At 39.7% G+C, this 11,474-nt stretch overlaps 1 protein-coding gene across 3 annotated transcripts in view; it reads left to right on the top strand.

Moving 5' to 3' along the window:
• Positions 1-1,387: 1,387 nt before the first annotated feature.
• Positions 1,388-11,474, top strand: part of SCG3 (secretogranin III) — a 28,173-nt gene continuing 18,086 nt past the window's right edge. The window contains exons 1-8 of one of the 3 annotated variants that reach the window (XM_064157616.1): positions 1,388-1,786; positions 2,526-2,578; positions 3,097-3,142; positions 3,227-3,442; positions 4,464-4,606; positions 5,790-5,951; positions 6,270-6,447; positions 8,289-8,405. In XM_064157616.1, coding sequence (XP_064013686.1) covers positions 1,702-1,786; positions 2,526-2,578; positions 3,097-3,142; positions 3,227-3,442; positions 4,464-4,606; positions 5,790-5,951; positions 6,270-6,447; positions 8,289-8,405 — 1,000 coding nt within the window. In that variant the 5' untranslated portion in view covers positions 1,388-1,701. The remainder of the gene's footprint in view (positions 1,787-2,525; positions 2,579-3,096; positions 3,143-3,226; positions 3,443-4,463; positions 4,607-5,789; positions 5,952-6,269; positions 6,448-8,288; positions 8,406-11,474) is intronic. The other 2 variants (XM_064157615.1, XM_064157617.1) reach the window with 2 other exon arrangements.

Raw genomic sequence — 11,474 nt, 5'->3', positions numbered from 1 at the left:
AAAGTAAGAAAAGGCTCTGTTTAGTATATTTTTCCTTCTAGGTTACCAGGCAATGTGTAAATAAGACTATTCTGTTATTGCATACAACTACAGTTGAAAAGGGTTTTATCCAAAATATCCTGTAATTTCTAAGTTCCAAGAATAGGAACCTAACTCTCAGTAAGGATTCTGGCTTTAAGAATGCATTTCTGAAAGTTATCTTAATTGCTCTAGATGATAAGCAGATTATTTTATACCAGTGATTCTGATGTGAACTAGAGCATCAGATTTTATCACTATCTCATCTAAATTACATGCCAAGGCTTGACTATTAAACACACTGGTGGTTAACAGGGCAAAAGTGAAATTGCCTTTTTTTTAAATTATTATTCCTTGTGTTAATTATTTAAGCCTTGTGTTAATTATCATTCTCCTACTTGTTTGTGTTAGCAGCTTATACTACAGTAATATTATATATTCCCAAGGAACTCAACAGTCCCAGTGCATTCCTGATTTTCAGCTGCAAAAGCACTGATCTTCTCCATCTCTTCAAATTGAGATTTTAGCCATTTTTTTAGCATTTAGCAAGTACTGAAATTTCTGATGTTAAACCGTTTTCCTCTGACCCCTGCATGTATGCATTTATGACTACAAAATAAGAGGTCTTTTCTGAAGAAAAAACACTGATTTATCTCCCATCTTGGAAGCAGATCTAATAGTAATGAAAAGAGCTGCCAATGCAATCCTTTGTTCTTCCATGAAACAGTGGAAATGTCTTCCTCCCATCCCTAGGGATTTGATGATGGTTTCTGCAAGGGCTAGATCTTAATTTCTGAGAATGCTCAGAATTAGCTTACATGGTTATTGTCACTCTGATGTTGCTTTTTTTTTATTCTAAATTTTGAAGACCCAGGTGTGCTGTAATTAAACTTTTGATATCTTCTCTTTGTAGTAGAAAGGTCACTGATGCCTGTGTCTTTACTATGTAACTATGTCTCTCAGAAAGGGCTTACATAAACGTAAATGATTCGCAGACCTTCTCTGCAGGGCCGAATTTCCCTGTTGCAGCTTACAAAGCGTGTGCAGCCCACACTGCCAAGCCGAGGCCACTTGAAACCAAAACCTTCCCCGCAGACGTACTGTCGGGGAAGGCTTTGAGGAGGTCTAAGCGCTCGGTTTTCTCGTAGCCTGCTCTCGGAGCTTGCTTAGCAACTGCGCTGCGGCGCCCGGCCCGGTGCGAAGGTAAATGCTGTGCCACGCTCCCGGCACACAGGCCAGCACCGGCCCTCCCCGAGGCGCGCTGGCAGCGCGGCTGCTCCCCTCGAGAGCAAGCGGGAAGCAGCCCCGGCAGCCGAGGCCGCGGGAGAGGACCGAGACGCGCATGCTCAGCCGGTCGCGGCCCTCCCCCGTCTCCTCCCCCCCTGCCCGGGGCCGCCGGCGGGGACGGCCTCGACCATTTCAGAGGGCGCGGGGACGAGAGACCGAGCCCGAACGGCAGCCGGTCTTCTGAGCGCCGCGGCCGGCTTCGCTCTGCGACTTCAGCACTGCGGTGTGGACAGCGCCCGCGGGGAGACAGCTCCGCGGCGCGCCGGGGCAGGGAGCGGGAGCAAGGGCGGGAGCGGGTCCGGGACCGCATAAGGGCGGTGCGGGCCGGAGCCCCGCGGGCAGCGGCCCCCGTCCCTGGGCTGAGCTCGCCAGCCGAGGGGGCTGGGCAGCGGCAGGATGTTTCTTAAACTGGCGGTCGTGGTGCAGGTGCTGTCGGTGCTGGTGTGCCGGGTGCACGGCTTCCCGAAACCTGGGGGCAAAGGTAGGCGCCTTTTCTAACGCATTTTTTCCGTTTATTGACGAGGTAGGGAAAGTTTTGCAGACCACAGATTGAGGAAAGTAAAAACTTTCCTTCCACTTGGCTAAGGCAGTTCTGTCCTAAAGAGACAATAATCCTGGCACAGCACACTGGATCAGTGAAGTTACAATGTAATATTAACGTGAAGAAATGGGTACTGGGTGGAGGGGAAAGCCCTCAGTTTTCTCAGTCTTTTCCAAACAGTCTTTTCACCTACATCAGCACAAGCCTCTCCGTCTTACTCCCTGTCTTTGCTGTATTCTATGTGTTAGAGATTTTTAATCTCTTGGTTGTGCCAATCCGATTATTGCTATTTTAGTCAACCTCTTGCAGCATTTTTCCTCCAATTTGTTTATGAGACTTTTTTATCAGAAAGGAGTTAGTGAGTCTATATTTATGTTTCTGTTACGTTCTTTTGCAGAACCCCTCTGTCAGCCCCAGACAATCATGCTTTGTTTAGATGTTTGATTTTATTGTTGCATTCCCATTCTTCTGGGAATGCTGAACTTTTTTACAAGAACTGGCAGTTGTCATCATATTTAAGATACCATGTTTTATGGGAGAAAATATAAATTATGAAACACCTCCCCCCCAAAACTACAAATTATGAAACAAAAACCAAACTATAAATTGTGAACAAAAAAATCCAGCTTCTTTGTTGTTGCAAGCATCGTGTAACTGAGTGTCTGTGTGTTTGTTCTAGATAAAGCTATACACAACAGACAGTTAAGTGTAGAAAGACCACTGGAAGAACAGGTAAGTGAAAAAAAAAATCCAATGTTTTTTGGGATTGGTATTTCCACAATGTTTTGAAACTTTAGGTACTAAATCCATGGGTTAATAAATGAGTTAAATATAGGTACTGATGGGATTGGGAACAAAATAGAGTTTCAATAATTTCAGATAACTGACATACAGAGTTTTACTGTCCAGCATTCCAGAAGCAGGTCATTAGCTCAAACAGCTCTCAGATGTGTTACCTCTTTGTATTTGCATCCTGTGGGAATAGAGCAGGAGCTGAAACTGAAGGAAGCAAACGTATCTGACTGTCACAGCTACTCATAGTGTCTGATTCTGATTAGAGGATGTGGTGGTACTGATAAAATGTGCCAAGCACATGATTATATTCTACTTATTAAGGCAAACTTCTTACTAAGAGAGAAGACCATGCATTAGGGCTTCTGCTGATACTGATGAATTAAGAGATCATTCATTTTAGTTTATTTATTCTTTCTGTATTTTCTCTGTTTGATTGATTGATTTTTGCACACCAGATTGCTGAAGCTGAGGCAGACAAGAATAGGAAAATAGCTTCTGCAGGTAAAACACTTTTCCTGGTTTTATAGCAATATTCATAATGGTATTCAAAGATGTATAAGATTTTGTCATGGATATATTTTCCAGAAAATAATCCAGAGTTCAGGAATTATTCCTTTATTGATGACCTGAACCTTCTAAAATCAGTAGCAGAAAGAGAGAGAAATGAAAAGGAGAGGGAGTCGATTAGAAGCTCTTTGTATGAACAGCAGCTGGCCATTGATGATGCAGACTCCACCAAGAACCGCAGGCTTGTGGATGACTATGACTCCACTAAAAGTGGGCTGGATTATAAATTCCAAGGTATTCTATAATCATCTTTCAGTGACTTTTCAGTAGACTTCACTTGCAAAGTGATTGCAATCATGAATATTGTATTCACCATTAAACATGAGCTCTATTTGTTACTGGAGTGCAATTTCCAGTTGTGAAAGCTTGTCTTATTACAATTAGGTTTTGAAAAAAAATGGACTAGAATTGCTCTTGATTTTTCATAGTCTTGTTCCACAGAGAAAAATCCAACTGTCTAATCTGCATTATGTTTTTTCAGCAATTTAGATCTGATGGAAGAAAAATAGGACATAAATATATTTATTCTGATTTGAAAGGAAGCAGCATTTTTATAGAGAGCTAAATCACATCTATTTTTCCAGATTTTATGTGCAATGTTAGATAAATCTCTTCATTACAAAGCTAAAAGAAGTTACCAATGGCCAAAGAATACTTGCCTTTACAAAAGAAGTAGTTAATTGACTTGTGGTTTGTGAGACCTCTAAGTCATGAGCAGGGTTTAGCTTGGGATATTTTTAATTGTAATAAAGTACACTGATCACAGACTAAAACTTGGTCACCATATTCACTTTCTCACCAGTCATAATGATAATTATTTGCCATAAGCAATCATTTTCTAATTAAAACTTCATTTGCTGAAATCTGAGCAAGTAGATCATATGCTGTTTGTCGTGGTCTATTTTGACCTAAGCAACCATACAATGAAAGCAGATACAGATGCATACAAGTAGTTACACAGCAGTGTTCCCTGTCTTGCAATTTTTTTTCTGTGAACAGGATAGTATGCTCCTGTTATTCATCTCTGTTATTTTGAAAGAACCAGTCAGAATGTAGTTTTTCAGATATTTAGAATTATACACAAAGAACTTTTCACTGGGACCAATGTAGTGGATTCCAACGTTTTCCTAATGTGTCTAAAAAGTGCAGGAGTGCTTTGTTCTGAAGAGAAGATGGTACGGGCAGATATTTTTTACATGATGTCTAATCCAAATGAGTTAGGACAGTCAGCACAGTTAAACTGTAATCCTTCTAGATGATCCAGATGGCCTCCATCAGTTAGATGGCACTCCTCTGACTGCTGAAGACATTGTACAAAAAATCGCTGCAAGAATTTATGAGGAAAATGATAGAGGAGTGTTTGACAAGATTGTTTCAAAACTTCTAAATCTGGGGCTAGTAAGTATATTGTTCATACTTCTTTCAGCTGTTTTGTGGCTTAGTTTAATGCTCCCTAGAAAAACAATTTGAATGAACGCTGTGTTTGGCTAATAATACTAACTTGAGTGAAAATGAACAGGATTCAGGTTCTAGGCAAGCTTCTTGGCTCTTTTAGGCAGATTGGTTTAGTTCTGCAGGAAAATTGTTGTTCCTCTGATGGATAGCCCAAAATACAGTGTTTCTCATGCTGAGAGAAAACTTACTGCTTGTACTCTTTCCATCTCTGCCCTCATTTCTCCTTTAATTTCCCTTCTGATTCTCATTGGGTTGTTTTGTGTTATCAAATTCTTTTGGATGTTTATAGGGAAAGGTCTGAGGTCATTCCTGTCTACCTACTTATTGTCACTGGCAGACATATAATGGCTCTGGTTAATTGAGGATACATTTCTCATTGTTACTAAGTTTTAAAGAAGGCTGGCTATGTCTCTGATCACTGGATGTCTCAGTGGTTTTAGCCATTGCAATATAGGATTCTTACATCTTAGAATACTGAGCTTAACTTTTCTACACTAGATTTTGTAATTAGCTATTGCATGGAGAGTCCCTCTGATTACAAACAGAGCTGTGGGATAACTGCATGGTAGAGTATCATTCAAGTGACAGCTGTTAAGAACTGAAGAGAAAGCATTTTGATGATACCATAGAAAGCTATTTGCCTTTTCCCTTTCTGTATTACTGTGTTCTGTTGTGTTTGTTCAGTTGTACAGAGGTATGTGGCAGAACATCAACATGTGTACAAGCACACACACATACATATATGCATATAGGCATACTGCACTTACAGCTCTAACTTTCAAGCTGGACTCCACCGTGTTAAACCCTACATGGATTTGTTTTCCTGTTGGAGGCTTTATATGGGGGGAGGTGTTTTTTAAGTGATTTATGTTGGTTTTGTGTATTTGATGTGTATTTGTAGGTGTGTGTGTTTACCCATTTATGTCAATACAAACTTGTATAGATGCGTGTATATATGTGTGTGTGCATGCACATGCACACTAGTGAAGGTATTGCACCTAATTTGGCTCTGCTCAGCTTTGAAGCAAACCTATTTGAAGCAACCTATTTACAAAGCTTAAGTTTCATATTGACACTTAATGTAGGAAAAACATAATAGAAGTACTCTGCACAAATGTTTTAACAGATCACAGAGAGTCAGGCTTATACCCTGGAAGACGAAGTGGCAGAGGTTTTACAGCAGCTAATTGCAAATGAAGCAAAGGATCGTGAGAAGGAGTCTGAAGATTTTGATTACCCTCCAAGCAGAGCAGACAGTGATACAGAGGAAAAGCATCAGGAAAGAATGGTAATTTCTTAGCTAATCATTTTGACTTGCCAAATGGTGCAAGTAGACCAGTACATTGCTTTGCTTTAGGGGATAATTAGTTCAATCTGGTATCTAAAGCTGTTCTTAAAGAAATTCCATAAGATATAAAAACAAATTGTGAGTTACTTTGAGGTTTATGTCAGATGCCAAATTGAAATAACTTTGAGAAAATAGTATAGCTTTCACTTCATAATTGGGATAATGATGACATAAGGTGATGATGCTATTTATTGCTATTAACTCTGTCACCAAAAGCAGTATGCTTATAGATGTTACTTTTTTATATCTTTTGTGGAGACACCAAGCAAAGCTGATCGAAATAGTTTCACTAATGGAGAAATTGATGATACACTGGATAATACATGGTCATCATCTAATGTCTTGGAAAGAAGAAATGAGTTGCCTTCTGAAGATAATTTTGAAGACCTCCAATATTTTCCAAACTTTTATGCACTATTAAAAAGTCTTAACTCAGGTGAGCTTACCATGTTTTTAGAGCAATATGTAGGAAAAAAAATATAATTCTTTCTCATTTCTTCTACTTCTTTCCCTTTCCTTCCCCACAGCTTCCCTAGTTGAAAGAGACCATGTGCTTTAAATGTTCAAAATGTTATTTAAGATGCATAGCATAACCCAGTTTGACAAAACATTAAGAAGAACAGCACTCAGAACTGCAAACTGTGTGACCTCCATAGCCCTTTCTATCTCCCTTCAGGACTCCTGAACTCGCCCTTCAGGAATCCTGAATTCTTGTCATTCCCATAAGGGCATGATGAAAAACTGGGAAATGGTTTCTCTAGAGATCTTTCCAGTAACATCCATGTCTCCCAAGCCAACAGAGATACGAATAAACCACAGTAGAATGGTACCAGTAAATGAGTCTGAGTATCACAGACTTCTCAGAAACCACAAGTTTGTTGTTTATTGCAATGAAAGCTCTGCATGTCTCTTCCTATTCCGGTGCTCAACATCATCACCTTTCAGTTATTGCAGGCAGGATTGTGGCATCTCACCACAGCCCCTTTGTCAGCATGGTCTACCCACTCCCACTCTGCAGCCAGCATATTCTCTGTACTCTCCAGCACTATCAGCAACAATTTAGTCTATAGATTCATTGTCCTTTGGAAGCCTTAGTTTCAGCCTATCCTCATAAAAATCTGAATGGAGAGTTGGAAGGAAAAAAATAAAGGCATATTTTGCTCAAGTCCAATCTACAAACTTCATATTTTCCTTCCTGTTCTTTTTGTTCTCCATGGTAGTTTTGCATGCTAGCTCTTCTCCTCTTTCTACTCACAAAGCAGAAAGGTATACTGGGTTTGTCAGGTTATCATGCAAATACACCCAGGTCCCACTGGCTGCTCATCTCTGCCTTGATCTCCTTCTTTATGCTGTTACCTGCTGGCTTGTGTCAAGCTGGAAGAAAGGGGATTCAGTTGCATACTGCAGATGTGTGGTAAATTGCAGGCAACAACATAAAACCTGTTCAACAGCTTTCTGAAGGGGCTGGCCCTCTGCCGAGGCCTGGAGTATGTTTCTGACTGTCCTTGTCTGACAGTGCCTCTGCCTCTGTTGGGTCCTTCAGCGACAGCCTAGGGTGCAGGAAGAGCCAGTGTAACTGTGTGATGGGGAAGTTTCACCTGCTAATGTGGAAATGGCAGTGATACTGTTCAGCAGAGAAACACAGCAGAAAAAGAAGGCTAAGAAGCAATGATCCTGGAGATAGTCAGAGATACGTATGGGCAAGAAAGACAATTTTTGTATGTGAAAGATGAATGTTTGTATCGTTATTCTGAGTCATGATCCTCCCAGCCATGCCATATTATGTTTTCCCAGTACCTGAGTCATGGTCTTGTGCATGGTAATAGTCTCATTTGAGAGACTTTATGTTTCTGTCATTGAACCTGTGTATCTCACAGGAAAAATTATCTCTGAGCTATCTTCCTCATACAAGGCCAGGCTGATCTACTTAGAAAAATAAGAGAAAAAGGCAGAGATTGTAGAAAAATGCCTGTATCTGCCCTCTGGCCAGCAATTTATCTCAGCTTGTTTAGTGTTCTTGTCTGCAAATGGAATTAATACCATGTGACCTCCATAACAGAGACCTCGAAGACAAAACACTATAAAGAAGAACCAAACTATGAAGTTTTAACGTTTTTTTCATCAGTTTAAGGGGAAACATTTCTAATCCAGAACAGCATTTTCTTTTTAGTGAGCAGGTTATTTTTTATCTATGAAGTTTGAGCAGAGCTCACAGAACTGAGGTTTTTCCAAGTTGCTCCATCTCTTTGACTAGTTTTGCATTATCTCCTCACACAGAGACAGAGGCAAAAGAGAAAGAGACCTTGATAACTATCATGAAAACCCTGATTGATTTTGTGAAGATGATGGTTAAATATGGAACAATCACACCAGAAGAAGGAGTTTCCTATCTGGGTGAGAGTACATACTTAATGCAACAGTATTATTGATGCTGCGTTCTATGTCTACCAACAGCAATAATTGCATTCTCATCTTCCTTGCTCTTATGAATCCTATTTCAGACTGGTTCATTCAAAGTGTTAGAGGTGTGCTTTGGAATGATTGATCATTCATTATAGCAATGTTAAATTCCATGCTGCTTTAGTATATCCATCTAACAAAGGAAAGGTTATTTGTCAGATATGTGCTTAAAGGCTTATTCCATTTTCATACCTGTGAAGTGCACTTAATTTCGATGGCTTTCTGTCAGGGAAACATTGGCGTTTTGCTGAGTTACATAAAAATGGATCAGATCACTGCATTTTCCAAAAAGAATCCAGCACTTCCAGCACTTCTAATCTGTCATTTGTAAATAGTTGGAGTAGATGTGATCTAAGCCTGTGGTCTTCCACCAGATAAAACTGCTTCTGCCTATAGAAAATGTTACATCTTGGCACAGGAACAGTTTTTTAAGTGCTCTTTCCTGAATGCCTTTTAGGATCTGTGGCTGTGCAGCTTTTGTAAAACTGCTGTAATTTCCCAAAGAGGAATTTTATAACAGCCTGGGATTGTTTTGTTTTCTCTCACACATCTCCTGCCCTTTACAGACTCTCTTATATTAACTGTTGGTAGCCTTTCTAGTTAAACAACCAGAGCTACAGAAGAAGAGCTTTATCTGCATAAGCGCTGTACAACCTTTCAATTTTTCTGAAGTATTCCTGGTTTGGCTTAGACTGGGAAGTTATTTTTTGCATCAGGCAATTTCTCAACTTAATAAATTATCCTTGACTGGCAGTGATCTTTTCATGACTTCTGCTGACTTTTGTGATAGGAGCTGCTGCAGATACACGATTGATTGATGCAACTGTAGCTGTACAGATTGATTATCCATTACTTGGCTACAAAAAAAATCCAATGGATTATGATTCACATTCAATGCATGATTGCATCGCCTCTGTAAAGAATTCATTATATCTCTGATCAAGATCATCCTTTTATTTTCTGTGAGAAGTCCTTGAATTTGGAATATTTGGTCAATTTATGCTACAGTGCAGCAGCTGCTGGTACATTTAAAGTCCAATGCACACAAAGAAATGGTTGATTACAAGCACAGTGGTTTCAGTATCATTCTACAAATGAAGGTAACATGGCTTTGGCAGATACTCTCCGCATTGATAGTGTCGTGCCAAAACTTAATAGACTGCATTCATCCCTGGTGCAAGACCATTCAGATAATGGAATTATACCAAGGATGTATTTTTCATGCTAAAATTCAGGGCAGTTGCTCACATTGGCTTTGCTTTGAGTAAATAAATACTGTAACCCTGGAAACAAATTACTGTGATGACGTAGTGCAGAGGGCAGGGATTAGGTTAAGAGTTTCAGAGATCTGACTTAGTCACTTAGTCTGAATATCAACTGTTGTATCTGCCAACTCTGCCTTGCAAATGAGTGATTTATGCAGAAATAGATTTTGGACTCCATCAAAGTAACATGCTGTAGTGGAAAAACCTTTCTCATAGGTCCTAAATTGCTTCTGTGGTATTCTTTATTTAGTTTTGATGTTGAGAAATTACTTTAAAGATGACTTTTGTTTATTGAGTTAATATTCTCAAATACTCTAAAACAGGAGAGTGTTTGCTTCTTGGATGGCAGCAGTTTTATTGCCACCCTTATTCAGCTGAAAATTACAACATAATATACCCAGTAATACTTGAATAGGTACTGTGTTTCTTGCTTCTTGCTTAGGGGATTGATGCCCAGCTGTGTCTATTTATAGCAGATAAAGGAATTAGTATGAATGTCTGTCAGAAGGAAAAAAGGCATCTTTTAGTTGTTCCCTCAGCCCAAAATTAATGAGCAGATCCCATTCCAGCTGGTGGAAAATACCTACTGGGCCTGTGATTACACCTTTATTTTATTACAGTAGGAAACTGCCTGAATTACTTTCCCCCTCTTTGTGGCTGAAGCATAAGCTATGTCCCTGAATTATACATTCAAAATAATAAATCTTTTACTGAATCTGTGTCACAAGCTTTTGTGCATCTCACACAGATGCAAAGACAGTGAATTTGAATTCATATACCAGTAACAGCTGGTTTGGGATTTGGAAACCACAGCGTTATGTCATCGTTGTATCCGACTCCAGGGGAAAGTGTCTTGCTGCTGCAGTGAGTGATGTTATTAGGTTTAGCTTTAAGTTACAAAGGGTCTTGCTGCAATGTGGTGCAAGAAAAAACACACATGCACATACCTAACAAATGCAAGGAGGAGGAAGTTCATGTTTTCGTACACATATTCAGTATTACATAATACACATTTTAAACCTTTCCATATGCTAAATGTAATCTGTAACACAGAACCCAAAAAGCCAAATCTAATGTATTTATGTATGTGAAAGAGCAGAGAAAGCACTGCCTACTTTTTTACAGTAAGTATTCAGAATGTATAGCTCTGGAATCATTAAAGAGAGTTTGTAATAAACTGATATAAAATGTGCATTCAGCTGAAATGCATCATTTCCGCTTTTTCAACTGTCAGTGCTGTATTTTGGCATGCTGGGAGCAAATTCTTCTGTGGAGTGCAAGCCTCATGATAGGTTTCTAGCCTGTTCAAAGGCTTTCAGAACTCTTTCTAGAAATCCTATTTGCCATCTGCAGACTGAAAGCTGATTTAAAAGAATTTTTACAATTAAAAGAACGGACAAATGTTGTTGGTACAGAAAGCATAAGGTGGCTTGTGAATTTAGATCCAACTGCAGTATCAACTTGTTCACTTATGGGTTGGTTGTCAGCATCCAGCAAATACTGCTCAAAAGCTGAACTCTCCTTCCTTGACCCAACCTGATAGAGGAACAGGCTGTCATCATTGACCAGGTTGAGCACTGGGAAGGACTTAGGACAGTTAGTGAAACACTGAGTGCTCTTGGCAGGGATGCGCTGTCAGAATGGAAAGAAAGAGCTGGATCTCTCCACATAATGACTAGTAGAATGCAGCAAGAAGCTTTCAGAGAAGTTATGAAAGATTCAGCATAAAATATTTCAT

Source organism: Pogoniulus pusillus, chromosome 17 (assembly GCF_015220805.1).
Source record: "Pogoniulus pusillus isolate bPogPus1 chromosome 17, bPogPus1.pri, whole genome shotgun sequence".
Lineage (NCBI taxonomy): Eukaryota > Metazoa > Chordata > Aves > Piciformes > Lybiidae > Pogoniulus > Pogoniulus pusillus.
The sequence above is the reverse complement of the archived record's forward strand: the minus strand, read 5'-3'. Positions and strand labels throughout refer to the sequence as shown.